Consider the following 18,840-nt stretch of genomic DNA (forward strand, 5'->3'; position numbering starts at 1 on the left):
CGTGTGGAGTCTGATGTAATGTCATCTCCTACCTCTGAATGAAGCAGATTGCACATGAAATAGTGCCATATAAACCAGCAAAATACTTTCTTGGCTGTGGTCAAAGATCATGTTTCTGAAAGTCCAAATACCAGAAGCGTCCGAATAATAAAATTATTATAAGAGAATCAAGAAAAAAAACAATTAAATGGCATTGGCCTGATCATTTTTTGTGGAGGGTGGTTTGTGGAGACAGTGTTATCTGCTGAAATAAGAATGGTAAGTTGGCAATGTCACGCTGGCGAAACTCATTTGAGACACATCATCAATAACATGCTACAATCTCCCTGTAATGCAGGAGTTGTAGTTTTAATGATCATCTATATGTTCTGGTGGATTTTAAAGCATTACATTGCAATGTGAAAATGAATATTACATGATAAAATGTCTCTTTTCCCCCCAATTCTGAGCAAGCTACATTTATTGGTTTGTGAGAGAGCTCCAGAGACAATGGAAGAGAATTGACAACGGGGTTGTGTGAAGGCTTTGCTGGGACTCCTGACTTGGGCAATATTAGCTGTAGAATACTGCTTTCACAGAAGGAGAAGCCAGGAGGCGAAGCTAGGGGAACTCAGTTACACAATGAGCTGATGTCAGCACCACAGTTATAACTTGAGTCTCTTCAGACTAATTCCTTCTTGCAGACAAAGGTCTTCAAATGTAAGCACAAAAAGTTTTATATGCTTGTTCAAATTGCAGGAAACAGAGCTGCTCTCTTCATAGCGCCTTATCACCAGGTCCAAAGGCGCTCCTGGAGCCAAGCCTTCCCTCCGCTGGAGGCACAGGACCCACCGAGGGCCATACTCTGCTTCTTCTGGCTGGGACCATCACAGTTCCTCCTATTGGCCCCCAATCTGGGTTTCTACCATGGTGCTGGTGAGACCCAACACTGCCAAGCACATCTTGGCCAGGCACACTTCAAAGCAATGTCTCATGTGGCCACAAAAGTAACTTTTGCCTTTTCCCAGGAATAAGGATTGAACTCCGAAATTGAAAGTGAGTTGGCGTTTTACAATTGACATCTTGAAAGTGGAAAGAACACATTTTCAAAAGCTAGCTAGCTCCACACCTACATGAAGAGGCAGAGGAAGGTTACCTTGGTTTCCCTGTTCTCCAGACCACACCCATCACTTTGGTGACAATCATTTCTTTATTGGTTTTAAGCTTCCCTCAGTCCCTTGAGTCCATGTAAGTAAAGGAGGTTCAGGTCCCCACAGGGGCTGCTTAGCTTCTCTTTGCTGCTCCCCAGCTGTTCCCTCCTTCCTGGTGGCCTATGGCTGTGTGATGCTTCTGCCTCTCCATATACTCTCTCAGTCCGGCATCCACGACATTTGCTCCCCCCACCCCCACCAATGCACTAGACATGGAGTAATGTGTCTCCCACACACACAGCACCTGCAGCGGTCATCACTGTACCCAGCCCCACTTAGCTCAGTGCCTAGCATACAGCAGGCAGTGAGTAAGCATTTATTGACAGGCTGACCAACTGGCTATAGGTAAGATTCTTGCCTTCTGGGACAACCTCCCTACCGCTGAGAAGTCTATTATCTTTGCTCAAGAGTTGTAACTCAGTGACAGAAATTCAGACAGTTAATTATCTTTCTTTAGGCTAGGTTATTTATGGAAATAGGATGCTTGGTGGCTTGCCCTGACATCCCAAGTTCCTTGAGAACTTGTGAAATAACTGCCCTTCTGTAATTCCATTAATTTTTTAATGGTCACCTAAGTTAAGTAGTTTCTACATAATTTTCATATGCAAATTCTGAGGCCTAAGTGTTTCAAATTCAATGAAAGTTAACGGTGTATATTTTCATTTTTGAAAACTCACACTGAGATAAAAGTCTTAGGTAAAAATATTCACAGCAGTTGGCAGAATTATTTGAGCAATTATTTAATGTAAAGGAAATGATCTCTTGAATTAAAAAGTTACAGAGAACGAGCTTGAGAACTGTCATTTTAAGGCAAGATTGCACAGGTGTGACTTTTTTCACTGTCCCAGAGCACATTTGTAAGTCAAACAACTGCATAAATACCAAAACAGAAGTCAGAAAATTATGACTGAGTTCCTCTGTTACCACCATTCCAAACGATCTCTTTGCAAACAAGGAGCTTTCTCTTAAAAACATTCTGAGCACTTTAACCACAGATGTTCTCTTAAAAGAATCTGTATGTCTCATTGACTATAAAACAGTGACACACACAAATATACCAAAAGAGATAGGAGAGCCACATTACCCTAGAATACACACAAATTGCAACTCAAATAGGGACAGAAGCAAGGAAAAAGCAAGACAAATTTGTTGCACACATTTTGGAGTTTGGAGAGAGGCAGTCAAGACAGTGGACTGTAAGTATTTTCTGGATGTCTGATTTTCACTGTAGGCATGTGTCAAATTTGCTTCTTTGACCAACAATTTTTTTTAAAAAATTGTTAAATTATCTTGTCCTTTTGGGCAAATCAGGCTAATCGCATCAATGTGAAGATTCAGGGGAAAGTTATGTATAGTTTTAGAAATTTACTATCACTGACTTGATGGTTTAATCTCCTACTTCTGCAAAGGAGCAAAATAGATGAGAATCACTGCCATATATGTTTGGGAACTTATGGCTGATTGAGGAAGCCATGACAGTATTTAGTTATTGGCAGGGCAAGAGTGACTTTCATTCAGTCATTTATTCATTCAATAAACACTTACTGAGCTCCTCTTATGTGCGAAGTATCTGAGGCAGAAGCATAAAGCAGGTGTATGTCCTCCTTGCGGGATGTGTGAAACATAAACCTGATTATAATACACAACAGAGAACATCCTGTGCTGTAGGATATGCAAGCAACATTGTTAGTAGATTCAAGGGGCAAAGGGAGAGCTTCTCCCCCGGGAAGACTGGGGAGGGCTTTGTGGAAGATGTCACATGTCAGCATGAAAGAAAAGTGGATTTCAACAGTGGAGACAGAAAAGAAGGATGCAACAGTTGAGCGAGAGCGTATAAGCAAAGGCACAAGGGAAGACATGGCAGTGAGGAAATCGTGGAGTTTGTTAAGAACTTGCTATAGATAAAGGGCAACGCTTGGAATTAAATCTGGAAAAATAGATTGAACCCCAAAAAGAAGACTTTAAATGCCAAGCTAGAGAGTTCGAACTTTATTAAGTGGGCAATGGGAAGTCATTAAAGGGTCTTGAGGCAGAGAATGGTTTAAGAGATGTAGTTTCGGAAGATTAACTGACATGAGCCCACAGGATATATTAGAGGGGAGAAATGGAAGGCGAGGAGCTCAACCAAGAGAACATTACTATCCTCCAAGTGACAGGGATTGAGGACAGCTTTGGGGACAGGAGGAATGAAAACAAAAGGTAGATTCAAAAAACACTGAAGGCAAACATTGGAATGGCAAGAAGAAAGGCAAAGGGAACTAGTATTTATTGAGGACATACTACCTGTTACTCAGAACACTAGATATATAGGATAAACAAACGTCCTTTTCTTGCCACAATCTGTTTATGCCTTCTTTTCTTTTTTTTCTTCTCTTTTGTTTTCTTTGATCATGAGATAATTATTAACAATGGCTCCTTTCATTCTCCATGTGTTCTGGTTCGGACAATGTGGTACACAATCCTGTTTTTATATACTTTTCATCTTTGCTTCCTCCAGTTTGCCATCTTCCACTGTGCACCTGAAGACGCTGAACATCTGAGGAGTCGCCTCATGGCATGTGGCCAGTAGGTGGAAGAGCCTGGATTTGAATCCAGATCTATAGAGTTCCAAAACGGGTGTGATTTCTACTATATCTGCTCTCCTGTCCCCAAATTAAGGCAGATGATAGAGGGCAGAGAGGGGGACATTCATTATCAGAAAAGGAATGTCAGAGAGAATCAGGTTAGGGTTCATGTTGACAGGTTCTGGTTTGCATGTGTGATCTCTTGTAAGGTCTCTAAGGTGCTGGAAAGATATAGAAGTAGCTGGAATACTGGCTGGAACCTGGGAGTGAAATCACTGTAGTTACAGGTTTGTGAGCCTTCCAAATCAACAGATGGGGGACGCTGGGGCTGAATGACGTGGCCAAGCTTGAGACTGCAGGACAAAGGTCACAGCTCAGATGCCTGCAGTGGCTGGGCAGGTCACACACATGAGTGGGCAGGTGTGAGACATTTTGGAGTGGTATGAGGAGGTGTTTGTGGGGATTATCTTCATTCCTCTCAGAAATTATTTGCAATTTTGGACAGACACAATATAGTCATTTAAATGGTAGTCTATTTCTTAATTAAAGCTGGCAACTAGAGTAATTTCCTGTATTTAAAAAAATCACAGTTCATTGGGGTGGCTGGGTGGCTCAGTTGGTTAAATGCCTGACTCTTAATTTTGGCTCAGGTCATGATCCCAGAATATGGGATCAAACCCCGTTTCAGGCTCTGTGCTGATTGTGGAGCCTGCGTGTGATTCTCTCTCTCCCCCTCTCTCTGCTTCTCTCTCTTTCAAAAAAAATAAATACACTTAAAAAAATTTAAAAAATCGCAATTTATTTATAAAAATAGTTATTTTGTTAATGATAAGACTAATTAACATAACAAAATTATAAATTATAAGCATTCAATTTTTGTCTCCTTATTTTCCCCTAGGAGAGATCTCAAGTGAAAATTTTTTAAAAGTACAATTAGTTCTGATCAGAATCACCAGCTATGTGCAAGTATGTTAAAACAAATTGCAGTGCATTTTTACTGTCCTAAACAATGGCCAAATAACTCAGACACCATTGCCATGAGCACGTAGGTGAGGGCGGGATTAGGGGGCAGGGTAGAGGAAGCTGGGGGATGGAGGGGGACAGCATTTCAAAAAACAATATGCTCAAGTTTCAAACTTACATACCAACTTATTTATGTTAGAAAAAAAATTATTTATGAGAAAAAGCTACTAGTCTTGCCATTGTTTCACACTTTCCATTCAAAGGTAAGAAGTGCCTGTAGCCTTCATGGGCCTACACCAGTGGTTCTCAAACTTTTACCAGTGTGAGATTTACTTGGACTTCTTTACTGGAGGACTCATTACAACACAGATTGCCGGGCCACCTCTCAGGATGTTCTGATTCCATCGTTCTGGGATCGGTTGTGAGAGTTTGTATATTTAAGCAGTTCCCTAGCAATGGTGATGCTCCTGGTCCGGGGACCACACTTTGAGAACCTGTGTTCTGCACACCAGTGGGCATGCTAGACAGGGGCTGGCTGGCTTCTGTCTGTTTCAGAATTACCGTGGAGCATAAACATCCACTAAGGCCCTGTTTCTCATGGCACTCTGGAAAATGATTCAACGACATGGCTTGGAAAAGAGGTCCAACTTTTTGCCTCATTGTCTGTGTTCTGAATCCAACCTAGTTTAATATTTTGGAAAATGTTACCCTTTTCTGTACCGAGCAAAGTAAATATTTTGTCAGTTGTTAAGGATGAGCTGCAGAGTAAGACCTAAAGATGTATCCAAATTCAGCAGGAAAGCTTGGAGCTGCTTTGGAACTTTTTCCAGATTGTGATTTGTAATGTATTTCAGAAGCCAGCAGAAATACCAACCACTCGATCTATTAAGAAAAGGCTGAATGAACCTTTTCACAGCACTTTTTTTTTTTTTCCACACCAACTCTCATTACGCTTGGCAAAGAAAAGAGAAAGAAGTGAAAAAAATGCTTTTCTGTCCATAGGATTTCATCTGAGCATTGTTCTCACATAAAGAACTTAGTAGCAGAGAGTTTTAGAATCGGAAGATCTTGAACAATTCCTTTGTGACAGTTAAAACGACTAAGGCTCAAGGAAGGTAAGTCATTTGCCCGAGGACCGGACAGTGGCAGAGCTGGAGCTGGAGTTAAGCTCAAAAGCTCTTGGCTCCTGGGTCAGCACTTTTCTTACCATGACACGCCACCTTCCATGCAGCAGAATCCTATGAGACCCATTTGAAAAACAAACAAAAAACAAATCCTACCAGTAGTGTATTTCATGCTGTGCTTTCCCCCCTAAGTCACTCGGGTATGGTTGGCTTTGCATAACGGCGACAGTGCTGGGGAGCAGACAGGAGAGGTCCTGGAGGGCGCTTTTCTCATCTTCCTTGCTAGGCATTTCCCGAATCATTTTCCATTATAGTGATTTGGGATTTTAACGTGATGGGTGGGTGGAGATAGTACAGACACAAACCTCATGGTAAGAAAGATAAGCCCCACATTTTGACAAAGACATATGTGGGGAGGACTTAGAAGGGCAAAGGGTCTTAGAGATCATTAGGTTCACACGTCTCATGTACGGATGAGGAAACTGAGGGTCTTAGGAGCCCAGGAACTTGCTGGGTGTTCAATCTATTCAGTGGCAGAGCTCATGCCTGACCACGGGTCTCTTGTCCTGTAGCATGTTACCGCTTGGACCTTATCATCCTGTCTACTGTACTATGGTATGTTGATTTAAGCCAGAAAAATGCATGCTCCACTGTGAGTCTAGATCCAACAATACTGAATCTATTCAGCTTTCAGAAAGAAATATGACAAGGGTGCCTGGGTGGCTCAGTTGGTTGAGCATCTGACTTTGTTTCAGGTCACAATCTCATGTTCGTGGGTTCGAGCCCCACATCGGGCTCTGTGTTGACACCTCAGAGTCTGGAGCCTGTTTCAGATTCTGTGTCTCCCTCTCTTTGCCCCTCCCCTGCACATGCTCTGTCTCTCTTGGTCTCTCAAAAATAAATAAATAAATAATAGATAGATAGATAAATAAATGTTAGATAAATACATAAAATGTTAAATAAATAGATAGATAAATAAACAAATGTTAAAAAAATTATAAAGAAAGAAATATGGTAATAATGATAGCTAACATTTCTTTTTTTGTGTTTTTTTTTAATTTTATTTTTGAGACAGAGTGCGAGTGGGGGAGGGGCAGAGAAGGAGACACAGAATCTGAAGCAGGCTCCAGGCTCTGAGCTGTCAGCACAGAGCCTGATGCGGGGCTCAAACCCATGAACTGTGAGGTCATGACCTGAGCTGAAGTTGGATGCTTAACTGACTGAACCACCCAGGAACCTCAACAGCTAACATTTCGTGAGTGCTAACTCTATGCTAGGCATTGTTCTAAGCTTTTTCCATGGACTATGCATTTAATCCATCATATCACTGAGGAAGATAGAATACTGTAAGGCAGGATGTGGAAATTAAAGATGAAATTAAGTAATGAATGTGAAGCACTCATGAGGCCTGTGCTATTTTCCCAGGACATGTTATTGTCTGTTAAATGTGATAATATAAGTAAAGGGTTTAAAACAGCTCTTGGCTCACAGAGCTTACTACATACTAACTGTTATTATCACATTTTTCTGTTTCTTCAGGTGGAACAGACCAAAGCAACTGGATCTAGATAAAAGTTATGAGCCATGTTAGATTCAAACACAGGTAATATCCTTGGGAACCAGCTGCCACCAGCGGAGACCACAGAGACCACAGTGGAACTTGGATGAAAATGCACTCAAAGGCCAAAGGCTAAAGCCAGAGACCACAAAAGAACTGAATTAAACAAGTTTTTACTGGGCCTTGGTTTCAAGGAGCTCAGAGGGTTTACCAGACTTCTTGTCGGCCTTCATCACACCCAAGTTAGAGGCGAAAGTGAATATTGTACGAAGATGGCTTTCATATGAAGGCAGTCTGCAAAAGCAAAACTGATCACTCAAAGCCAGTGGGTGAGGACCCAATTTCCTTAACAAGAATGCACGGATCTACTGGTGAAGGAAAAGAATATCACCATTAATTAAGATGAAACAACAACACTACTACTCATTAAAGTACCCAAGGCAGGTAAACTGCCATGTAAATTGACCACTTGGGAATGTTTGGCTTACCAGGTACTTGCACACCGGCAAGAAAGTCAGGAAATCCAGACAGAGTCCACCCTGCTGCTGCTCACCTCCTCTCCTATCTGGCAGCCAGAAAGGATTTGTTCTGTTTTGTTACGGAGGGATAAACTAGGATCAGTGAGTGGAAGACTCATGAAGGTAGATTTTTGGCTCGAGAGAACACTTTTCAAAAATTAGATGACCCAATGATGAATGTGCTGCTAGCTAAGGTGATGCGTGCTCTGTAGGTGATCAAGGAGAAGCCCCAGGAACACACATTCGGTATGCAATTATGGGTATCATAATTTTCATTATTATTGTAATCATTATCTTATTAGCATTCCACCAGGCAGATATGGGCATTGATTGGTGTTGAAAATGGTTCCACCACAGGGGCGCCTGGGTGGCTCAGTCGGTTAAGCGGCTGACTTCGGCTCAGGTCATGATCTCACGGTCCGTGAGTTCGAGCCCCGCGTCGGGCTCTGTGCTGACAGCTCAGAGCCTGGAGCCTGTTTTCAGATTCTGTGTCTCCCTCACTCTGACCCTCCCCCGTTCATGCTCTGTGTCTCTCTGTCTCAAAAATAAATAAACGTTAAAAATTAAAAAAAAAAAAAAAAAAAAAAAAGAAAATGGTTCCACCAAGATAGGCCAGTTGATTTCAGGTCAAACTTGACTTTGAATGAAGGTTCTATCATTTACCAGTTATATGATTTATGGCTGGTAATTAAACCTCTCTAAGCCTCAGTTTCCTCATCTGTGCAACAGAGATTACAACAAGTACCTCTCTTGTTCATTTATTCATTCACCCGATACTTACAAGGCATCTACTGTGGGCAAGGCACTTTTCTCGGTGTTGAGGATTTGGTGATGAACAAGATAGACAACATCTTTATTCTCCATGGGGTCCACATTTCAGAGTATGTGGAGAGAGTCAGAAACTATACAAGTAAAAATAAATATAACAAACTAATAAGCTGATTAAATACTTATGCAGGTAGTAAGAAATGTTGTGAATCAAACAAGATACGATGTCCAGGATATCTTTAGTTAGGATGGCCAAAGAAGACTTCTCTTAGAATGTGACATATACATTGGAACCTAAAATAAGAGAAGGGGCCCTATGACCTGAGCTGGACTACTGTGTTTGGAGTGGGGGTGGGGTGAGTAGTTTCAGATGAAGTTGATGGAGAGGATTAAAGGAGGTAATATAGGATGATCTTCCTTACAGTTCACGGTGCACAGAAAGCACTTGTATTATTCCTACTAAAAAAATTTCATGACACATCGATGCGCTTGTGTAGACGGCAGACAGAGGCATCACTTCTCTATTCCTGGATATTCCCAAATGCCCGGGTCTCACCACCCTGCTAATACCCAATCCAATCCTAGCATGATCTGAATTTTAACCACTGGAGAGTACAGCATTTCAGAGCTAGAGGAGAACTTGGTCGTTCTAAACATGAATTAAGACATCATGATAATGGGTAATCTGAGGGTTCCTTGGAGCAGCCTCTGAAGCCCTGAGAAACAGAAGACTGGGGTGGTTAAGAGGATGGGACCCTAGGCCTCCTGCTATTACTTCAACCAGAAGAATTCTACAAGTGTCTGTTTTATTTTTTATTTTTCACTTGAAAACTGAGTTGTTTCGCTAAAGACAACCCTAAAGCTTGAAAGTCCAGTTTTGTGGGTAAGGAAATTGAGCCTCAAAGAAGTTAAATGACACACTCAAGGTCATTTAGCTGATAATTGGCCAAGTGGAACTAGGACCCATCTCCTGACCTCTGATTTAATAATTTCTCCCTATGTTTTGTTAAATAAAACACATACACCCCCCTGTATAGGTATGGAATTTGTTTCTGTGCAACTTTGTGCTAACCAATTACCTTTAGTACAAATGTATATCTGAGTTCTGATGCTTTGGAAGATATCACTTGTATTTAATTAATTTTGAAACAACAAATACAGATCCTGTTTTCAGTGTCCTGCAGTTCACAGAGGTTTCCTCAGAAAGAAAAGATGTTTCAGTTAGAGTCTAGGAGTAAAATGTGAGGGAATAGGATTAAGGCAGAAATTTCTGAAAAAAAAAAAAAAAGTTTTAGAAGTTGAATTAGTCTTTCTTTCCTCCCCTAAGGGAAAACTAAAGCTAAAAATTGGTGAACTACACCAACTGGTGTATTTTGCTAGAAAAAACAGGTGTAGTTTACTAGAATAAACTATGGAGTTGGGGGTCAGAAACTGGCAGAGGTTTAGGAAAAGAGCAAAAGATATGATTTGCACGATGCTGAGAATGAACAAGGATACCCAATTCTAGGAATCACTACCTTTGATAGTGGCAACTGTTTTTGTTCTGTTTAGACTCAATTTCTCGTGGAGAAGTGGGGGCCACATGGCTACTCCATGAGAAGCAGGTTTGGAAGAAGAGAGAAATCTGCAAATATTTGTGAAGACATATGTCAAACACCTGCTTCAGGGACAAGAAGTTGGGCAGGAGGGTTTGATCAAATGGAGGCAAATTTCCTAGTTGGAAAGGGATAGTAACAATGGGCAGCCTTTGGTACTTTATTCTGTTTTTGACCATCCAAGCACTACTGCCTCGTAGGATGAGGTAATTTCAAGTGTTTCCTGGATTAGCTGACAGCAGTTAAGAATAAGTTGTCTCCCTTTTGGTCAATTAATGCCAGCAACTAAAGCAAAGGGACAGGAGCATTTTCACTAGGTTGCAAATCTTCCGAGCTCAAGGGACTCTCAGAAGAAGGCTAATAGTTTTCTCTTCAACTGAGAGTAAAGCTGTTCCAAAAACTCCTACAACTAAATGGAAAATAAAAAGACCCAAATGAGGCCAATACTTGCAGTAAGTATAAATGACTATCTTCGCTCTAGATAAACTTCATTCAAATTGCTAACGCAAAGTAAGCAAATTCACAAATGAGAAAATGCAATTAGTAAATACACAAATGAGGAAACATTCACACTAAAATCACAATGAGATGCTGTACCCCCTCCTATTGCATGAGAGCGGACAAGGGGGCAGTGAGGTTGGTGACCTCATGCATTGCCGGAGAGCAGCGTAAATCGATACAGCCCTTCCAGAAAGAAAGCAATTTGGCAACACATATTGAGCTATAAACACGGTCATACCACATGACCAGTGATCCCACTTGTCAGACTCTATCTTAAATAAAAATATGTGAAAAGCTATAACCATAAAGATGTTGGAAGAATGTTTAAAATATTACAAAGTTAGAATGGGCAAGGAATTTCAATTCAATTCAGCGAATGGTAATTGAATATCCACCAGTAGCTGGGTATAATAAAGGAGAGTTTCTTTCCTCAATAATTAATAATCACAGCTTAATGCCTGTACTCTTTTCAGTATTAGGCACCCTTTGGAAAGAAGGTTATGGAGACACGAAGAGATTAAAATTTGTGCAATATATTAAGTTCAAGAAGCACAAACATTATATTTATCATAATGTTCAGAGGGAAAAAAGAAAATGAAAAAGCCCTGAAGGAAATAAACCAAAATGGTACCAATGACAGAATCATGGGTCATGTTTTCTTTATCTTAATTTTTCTCTAATGTTGGTTATATTACCTTTAAAATAAAGAACAATAATAAAATGGAGTAGAGAAACAGAGAAAAATAAAGCAGTGATTGAATAAAGAAGATCAATGAGGAAAGTCCCAAGTACACTTAAGAATTTTTATTCATTTAAAAATTGCTTTTAATTGTATATCTGTAGTAATTGATTAGCACTGAGGACTTGTCAATTTAATAAACTGTTTTATTTTAGTAGAAAAATTGTGAGGGTTCTAAAACAGAGATTTATTGAACCTCACTCATGGAGACCTTCAGAATCTCACATAAATTACTTGGAAGCAGGAATTTAGGAAATGCTGCTATCTAAAAATGATAGGCAAAAATTTACTGCAAAGGTTTGGGCTTGAAGAACAGAGAAGATTCTGGGGTCCCAAAAGTGGCTCTTCCTGGCACGGACCTTCCTGCAGGTAATGGAGCAGAATAACCTCTTCAGCAAGGAGGAGAAGCCTCACCGAAGGGCAAGGGAGGCCCTTAGTGGCAGGGATTTCTAGGTATTCTGAGTCCCCCAAATTAACTGCTCCAATTCCCTGGGCCCTGCTCTTCCCAGGACACTGGAAGATACTGTGTGTTCAGCTAACATTATGGTTTAAAATCCCATGGGATTAAACTTTGTGGGATTTAATTTTTTACTAAAATACCTCTGTTTGGAGGCCACATTCATAAAGGACTTTTTTTTTTTTTTTTTTTTTTACATGACCATTGAAGGTTCTTGGATTTTTCTTGTACCTTGATCCAAGCAGGTGTGGTTTGGAGCTCCTCATTCTACATCTCACCTTAGGGGCCTCGGATCTCTCATATCTTTTCCCGTCTTCCATGGCAGTGGTAATCCAAAACCTTTCCTTCCCTCCATGAGTGGTTGATGCAAGGTGAGCACAGATGCATTTAATTAAGTCATTGACCACTGGGTGCCATGAGCTGTTGGAATCACATTCTGGATATTAAATAGGACTTTGCAATCTACCTAATCTAGGTTAGAGAATCAATTCCCAATTTCTTCATATTTCCTGGAGAGTCTGTTTCCTGAAACCCACTCCTAGGATCAATTTCCATATCAACCATAGTTCTTGATTGCAGGCAATTGAAACTGATCTGATTATAATTAACCTGACAACAACTCCACCCCCACCCCACCCCTAATTTTTGAAAGGGTACTGGGGGCTCATAGAACTAAACAGAGTCTGAAGGATCAGGTTCATAAAGTGCCAGGAACAGGAGCTCTGAAAGTGTTGGCTGATCTTACAAGCTGGTTCCAGTTCTATGTTAAAGAGAAATTACGAAAAGTAGTAAAGGGCATAAAAAGATCTTATTTATATATGTGTAGTATGTGTAATGAAAATATCCGCCATTGACATAAAAAAATTTTTTTTTATGTTTATTCATTTTTGAGAGAGAGAGAAAGATAGAGTGTGAGCAGGGGAGGGGCAGAGAGAGAGGGAGACACAGAATCTGAAGCAGGCCCCAGGTTCTGAGCTGTCAGCACAGAACCGGATGCGGGGCTTGAACTCACAAACTGTGAGGTCATGACTTGAGCCGAAGTTGGATGCTTAATCAACTAAGCCACCTAGATGCCCCCTCCACCACTGACTTTTAATTGTGATTTTACCACTAACTAGTTGTATAACCTTGCATTTTGCATTCTGAGCCTTAATAACACCCTATGTAAAAAGAACCAGTTTAGAGCCTGTTTAAACTATGGCTTCCTTCTAGCTTTCATATTCCTTGAGTCTATACCAACAGCAAGGACCTGTCTGAGACCTCTTCTCTCCTGCGCCGGTGCCCCTGGGAAGAACACAGCTAGGGACGCACAGACCACTTCTGTTAAAACCCCAATGCAGCCACGGAATCCTTCTCAACACAGAGCTCCAGACAGCTACTAGCCATCGGCTGGAATCTGCACGGAATGGGAAATCAATTTGCCATTCTCTCTCTGTACTTGTTCTGTTTTCACAGGATGAGCTAAACCAGAAGAGCCAAGACATCCAAAGAGCATCAGGAAAAGTCTTTGCTGAAAAGAATCTTCAAGACCAGCTTGTGCCCTGCTGCTAAACATCAGTTCAGCTTGTAAAATCTCCCTGGTAACACCGTACAATAAGGTACCATCCAGTCAGCCTGGAAGTTTCATCATATAACTCAAACACGCTTCAGGGGCTCTCAGTATGGTGTCCTTCACTCCATTCTTAAAGGCCTTGTTTTTTGTCCTCCATTCTCCTTGTCCACACACCTGACGACTGTCCCATTTATATTCTGCTGGAACCCTCCAAACTAAACATAATGGAACTGAGGGAAACCTAGAAAAGCCCTGGATCTGATTCACTTGGTCTCCATAATCAAAAGAGTCTGGAAACAGAAATGTCAGGACTTTGTAAATTTCAATCAGGACAAAGTAGGGGAGAAGCAGTCTACTGAAAGAAAAACTATTTTCAAAAATGAAACAGAGTCTTGACGATTCTCCCAACTTAGAAGGCTCATCTCACCAAATACGATGCATTGGTCAGGGTTAGTTTTGGCTACAGATACCACAAAGACTCGACGTCACGGTGCCTTGGAGCAGGGAATAACAGGTGCCAGCCCATGGACTCAATCCAGCCTGCTGCCTATTTTGGTATATTGAAATTTTATTTGAACAGTCACTCCTGTGTGTATGTGTTGTCTGTGGCTGCCTCTGTAATCCACCAGTAGAGCTGCACAGTTGTGACAGAGATCTGTGTGGCCTCCAGAGCCTAAAAGGTTTATTAGCTGGCTCTTTACTAAACAAGTTTGTAACTTGTTGGTTTGTAACTTATAGGTTTGTAAGTTGTTAACTGCTGCCTTAGAGTATCAATGTAGTTCCCTCTCATAAGTAAGTCCAGAGGCCAGCAACACAGGAGTTAATAGCGTCATCAGGGAAAGGACTCCCTCTGTCTTTCTGCTTTGACATCCTAGCACATGGCTTTCCTCATCAAGATGACCCCATGGTTTCATGGTCCAGAATGGCTTCTGAGACTCTTATTACCATTTCTAAAAAGCAAGCTAGAAGAAAGAGGAAAAGCAGAAGAATAAAGGCTGGAGAGGGGGGGATTGCCTTCCTGATGAGCCCTGATTAAGTAGCTTTCCTGAAGTCCCGCAAAAACACTTCCATTTACATTTTATTTGCCAGAACTTATCCATTTGCCATATCTAGCTTCAAAGCAGACTGGGAAATAAAGATTAAAAAAAAATTGGTAACCATGTGCCCCACTCAAAATAAGTGTATTACTTTGGAGAAAAGAAACAATGTATGCTGAGTTAGCAGGTAGCAGTCTTGGCTACCAAAGAGTATTTAGTGAAATCATGCATAGCAGATTTACTGATAACTGATACCTTGTTTCATTTGGGGATGGAAGTTTCTGAAGAATGCAGAATTTGTATTCTGGCATTACAAATTATACTTCTTTTGTCTTGTGTCTTAATCATTTGGTATGCGTATGTCTTATGTTTAATCACTTGGTACGTCAATTAATATCAGTGACTTAGTCCATTTGGGCTCTTTTAATACAAATATCAAAACTATCACGCACTGGGAGGCTTAAACAACAAACACTTATTTCTTACGGTTCTGGAGTCCAAGGTCAAGGTGCCAGCAGATTGATGTGTCTGTTGAGGACCCAGTTTCTGGTTTATAGGCAGCTTTCTTCTCACTGGGCCTAACATTGGTAGAAAGAGAGTCAGAGAGCTCTCTTGGATCTCTTTTTTAAGGGCACTAAACCCATTCATGGGGGCTCCACTCTCATAACCTTATCACCTCCCAAAGGTTGCACCTCTTGTCACCATTGCCTTTTGGGTTAAGATTTCAACATATGGATTTGGGGGGGACACATTCAGTCCATTGCAGTGATTGATTGATTCACGCATACAACAAGACTTACTGAGGACCGACACTGTTCCAGGCACAGGGTGAGGCAAAGGCAAAGTGCAATGACCCCGAGTCCCTGCCCTCAAGGAGTCTGAGTCAACAGGGGAGAGAAGCAAGCACATGGACAATGGTGTTTCAGGGAGAGAAGTTTCCTGGGGAAGCAGATATCGGCACACTATGGAAAGCACACCGGAAGGTCTTGAGACTTGCGCTGAACATGGAAGAACTAGCTAGAAGTATTTTGCAGGGTGAAGGACTGGGAGCAAGGGCATTCCAATATGAGGAAGGAGTGTGTGCAAAGACATGAGCAGAAGAGAGGGTGGTACATGTAGCCTGGCTGAGCACAGGGTGTGCTGGGGGGCACAGGAGATTATCTGGAGAGGTGGGCACAGATCACCCCCAGAACGGAAGGGACCTCTGCATAAAAGGCACTGAGTTTCCTCTGGACAGTGATGAGTAGGCACTGAAGGATACCACTTAGGAGAGGGACACGATCAATCTGTGTTTCATAAAGATCATTCTGGTCATAGTGAGGACAGACTGGGGTGGGTCAGGAAGTAGGAAGACAGCAGGAGCCTTCCATTTACTCCTTGTCACATAGTTTGCAATTATGTTTAAGTTAAAGTATGATCTTGTATTGTTGTTAGAGAATATCCATTCAGCCAATGGCTACTTAGTAAGGGTATATAATGGATAAAATTAACCTATACAGTAAAACCTTGGATTGTGAGTTACTTCTTCTGGGAGTGTTCTGCAAGAGGACCAAACATTTCTAATAAATTTTAACTTGATAAATGAGCAATGTCTTCCAATATGAGTATTACATGACACTGAATGTCACATGATCACAACTGAGCCAATGGTTTCTGTCTCTCTGTCTCTCTGTCTCTCTCTCTCTCTCGCTCCGGGATTGTGGGTGATCATCAATGCAATGTCACATTCCTGCAAAATCCTCAAAAGGAGGCAAAAACAAGTGTCATTGGATAGGTTCCTTGTTAAATTTGCACGAAAAGGATTCCATTAAGCCAATAGATAGCAGTGATTCCATTAGTGATAGTGAAAGTCGTCCTACACAATAACCCCCCTCTCTCTTGTCTCCCTCACACCAGCCACGAAGGTTTTCAAAGGTAGGTGCAGGTGAATTTGTTTTTCTTTATATTTTGTATTTTATTATTTTGTGTCATATTACAGTATCTTAATCATTTTTATATGAATATTTTTGGGTTGTGGAATGAATCATCTGAGTTTCCATTATTACTTATGGGGAAATTCACTTTGATATGCAAGTGCTTTGGATTACGAGCGTGTTTTAGGAACGAATTATGCTCGCAAAACAAGGCTTTCCTGTATTTCTTTTCTTTTTCTTCTTTTTTTTTTATGAGTTCAAGCCCCATGTCGGGCATAGCGTTTACTTTATTTTTTATTTTTTTAATTTATTTTTTTAAATTTTTATTATTTTTTTCAATATATGAAGTTTATTGTCAAATTGGTTTCCATACAACACCCAGTGCTCATCCCAAAAGGTGCCCTCCTCAGTACCCATCACCCACCCTCCCCTCCCTCCCACCCCCCCCCCCCCCAATCAACCCTCAGTTTGTTCTCAGTCTTTAAGAGTCTCTTATGCTTTGGCTCTCTCCCACTCTAACCTCTTTTTTTCTTCCCCTCCCCCATGGCTTTCCTGTATTTCATTTAATCTTTGCAGTCATTCTGTGGAGCCCCATCTTACACAGGAGGTAAGTGAGGCTGAGAAAGGTGAGGCGGCTTGCCTAAAATCTCACAGCTGACTAAACGGTAGAGTAGGGTTTGCGTTAAGGTTTTCTGATCCCAAGTCCAGTGCTCTTTAAAACTGCATGTTGAGAGCAACAAGCATTCCAGACTCAACCTGTCACCCCTACATCCAGTCCAGGCAGCACTATTTGCATATCTTGGCAGTAACATATCTTAGTGGCTTTAAATGTAGGAAAACACAGAGGCATTTCCCTTCAGTCACTTTATGAAGCAAGATATCAAGAGAATTTTATTAGGCTTTGGCAAATACTCTTAATAGGAAAAATCAACCATATATTTTATTATTCTTTTGTTCAGTGCTGTGGCAATTATTCAAACACTCACGAAAGATCTATGTTTCTCTATAATTCCAACTTTCTATTTGATTATAGTCCATGTTTCATCATTTATGAGAGGAGTAATAAGAATAGACTTATTCAAAATAGACTTGTTTAAAGTCTCAAATCGACTAAATTAAGTAATATTTTTATTTTTTTAATTGCTCACACAGATTTTTGTCTTCTCAGAAAGAACTTTCCAGATACTTGCTCTCTTCTCATGACCTCCATGTTTGAGCGGGAGGCTGCCCCTTATTTATTATGCCATCCTATACTCTGTCAAAACATTTGAAAGCCTGCATTGTGATAGTTTCCTCATCTTTTTTTTCTCCACTAGGTAATAAGATCCTTGAAGTCAGCAACAGAGTATGTATTTGTATCTCTACAAATGCACACTAACCGGGCATTCGATAGCCCACAATAATTGTTTCTGGATTAATTAATAAAATGCAGCAACAATATAACTAAACATACATAATTACATTTAAAATGGTACTGTAAGAATATTTAGCACATTAAAAAATCTACCTTTTCTATAATTTTACTGCAAAAAATCAAAAAGCTCTAGGAACAACTTCAGGGATGTAGAATTCAGTGGGGCTATTTAAGGCTTCATTTTGACATTTGTTAAGACTTAGGATCACGATGCTTTTTAAGAAGTTGATCCAGAGATGGCTGCTTCGTGGTTCCATTTTTTCCCCTCCATCACATCTCCCACGCAAAGCACAGGCTTTACAGATTAAGTCTGCCTTTCTTGGTTTAAAAGCAGAAAGTCTTTCTGTTTTGTTGAGTTGCTGTCTTACGAGAACAGATGCTGGCCATGCAAGCCTTTAAAATTCACTTTAATTTCTATTGTTTGACTGTTCTTCATGCTCGTACCTCACCTTTGGGACCTTCTAAGTTTTGGTCTGAATGGGAACTAACCTCAAGGGACCTCTCGTCTCAGGCACAGCCACTCAAAGCTCTCCTACACTCATACATCTTACCTTCTTTCCTCAGGAGTGCAACACCATATGGTACCACATTTACATTTCATGACTCAGTCTTAAGGCTTGGATAGGTGTAACTATAAAGTAATGAGACATTTTCCCCAGAAGATCAAACGTCATAATCTGGTAGGTCCTTTGCTCAGGATTGCCATCTTTCAGAATTGTTTATTTTCATGCCCTCAGCCAATCTATAGTGCTAGATGGTTCTTTCCACCCTGACCTTTCTTTTCTTCCTATGCAGCAGAGTGAGGTACAAAACTCAAATCGAACCCTGTGCAGAGCAGTGGGGAGCTAAGGGCTGATTTTCTTCCTTCCTGTACATGTTCCTTCCCATCCTAAGGTAGCCAGCCTCAGATGGGTGTGTGTGTGTGTTGTGTGTTGTGTGTGTGTGTG

General features: G+C 40.9%; 1 protein-coding gene and 1 long non-coding RNA gene across 14 annotated transcripts in view; one reads left to right on the top strand and one right to left on the bottom strand.

Annotated features, from left to right (window-relative positions):
* Positions 1-18,840, bottom strand: part of AIG1 (androgen induced 1) — a 255,378-nt gene that overhangs the window by 111,994 nt on the left and 124,544 nt on the right. The window contains exon 4 of one of the 11 annotated variants that reach the window (XM_047102980.1): positions 15,041-15,144. The exons of the other annotated variants lie outside the window; for them this stretch is intronic. Coding sequence (XP_046958936.1) covers positions 15,136-15,144 — 9 coding nt within the window. The 3' untranslated portion in view covers positions 15,041-15,135. Of the gene's footprint in view, positions 1-15,040; positions 15,145-18,840 lie in introns of those variants that run through there. 11 annotated transcript variants of the gene reach the window in all.
* LOC124529061 (uncharacterized) lies at positions 1,807-14,900 on the top strand. Of its 3 annotated transcripts, XR_006966285.1 has the most exons (4): positions 1,807-3,806; positions 5,720-5,832; positions 7,381-8,163; positions 13,433-14,900. It is a non-coding gene; the product is annotated as an uncharacterized LOC124529061 (long non-coding RNA). The 3 variants fall into 3 exon arrangements; XR_006966286.1 differs by lacking the exon at positions 5,720-5,832; XR_006966284.1 differs by lacking the exons at positions 1,807-3,806; positions 5,720-5,832 and adding an exon at positions 7,007-7,096.

This window comes from Lynx rufus, unplaced genomic scaffold (assembly GCF_022079265.1).
Source record: "Lynx rufus isolate CCGP_SWC_20201006 ecotype Redwood Valley unplaced genomic scaffold, mLynRuf1.p SCAF_6, whole genome shotgun sequence".
NCBI classification, from domain to species: Eukaryota; Metazoa; Chordata; class Mammalia; order Carnivora; family Felidae; genus Lynx; species Lynx rufus.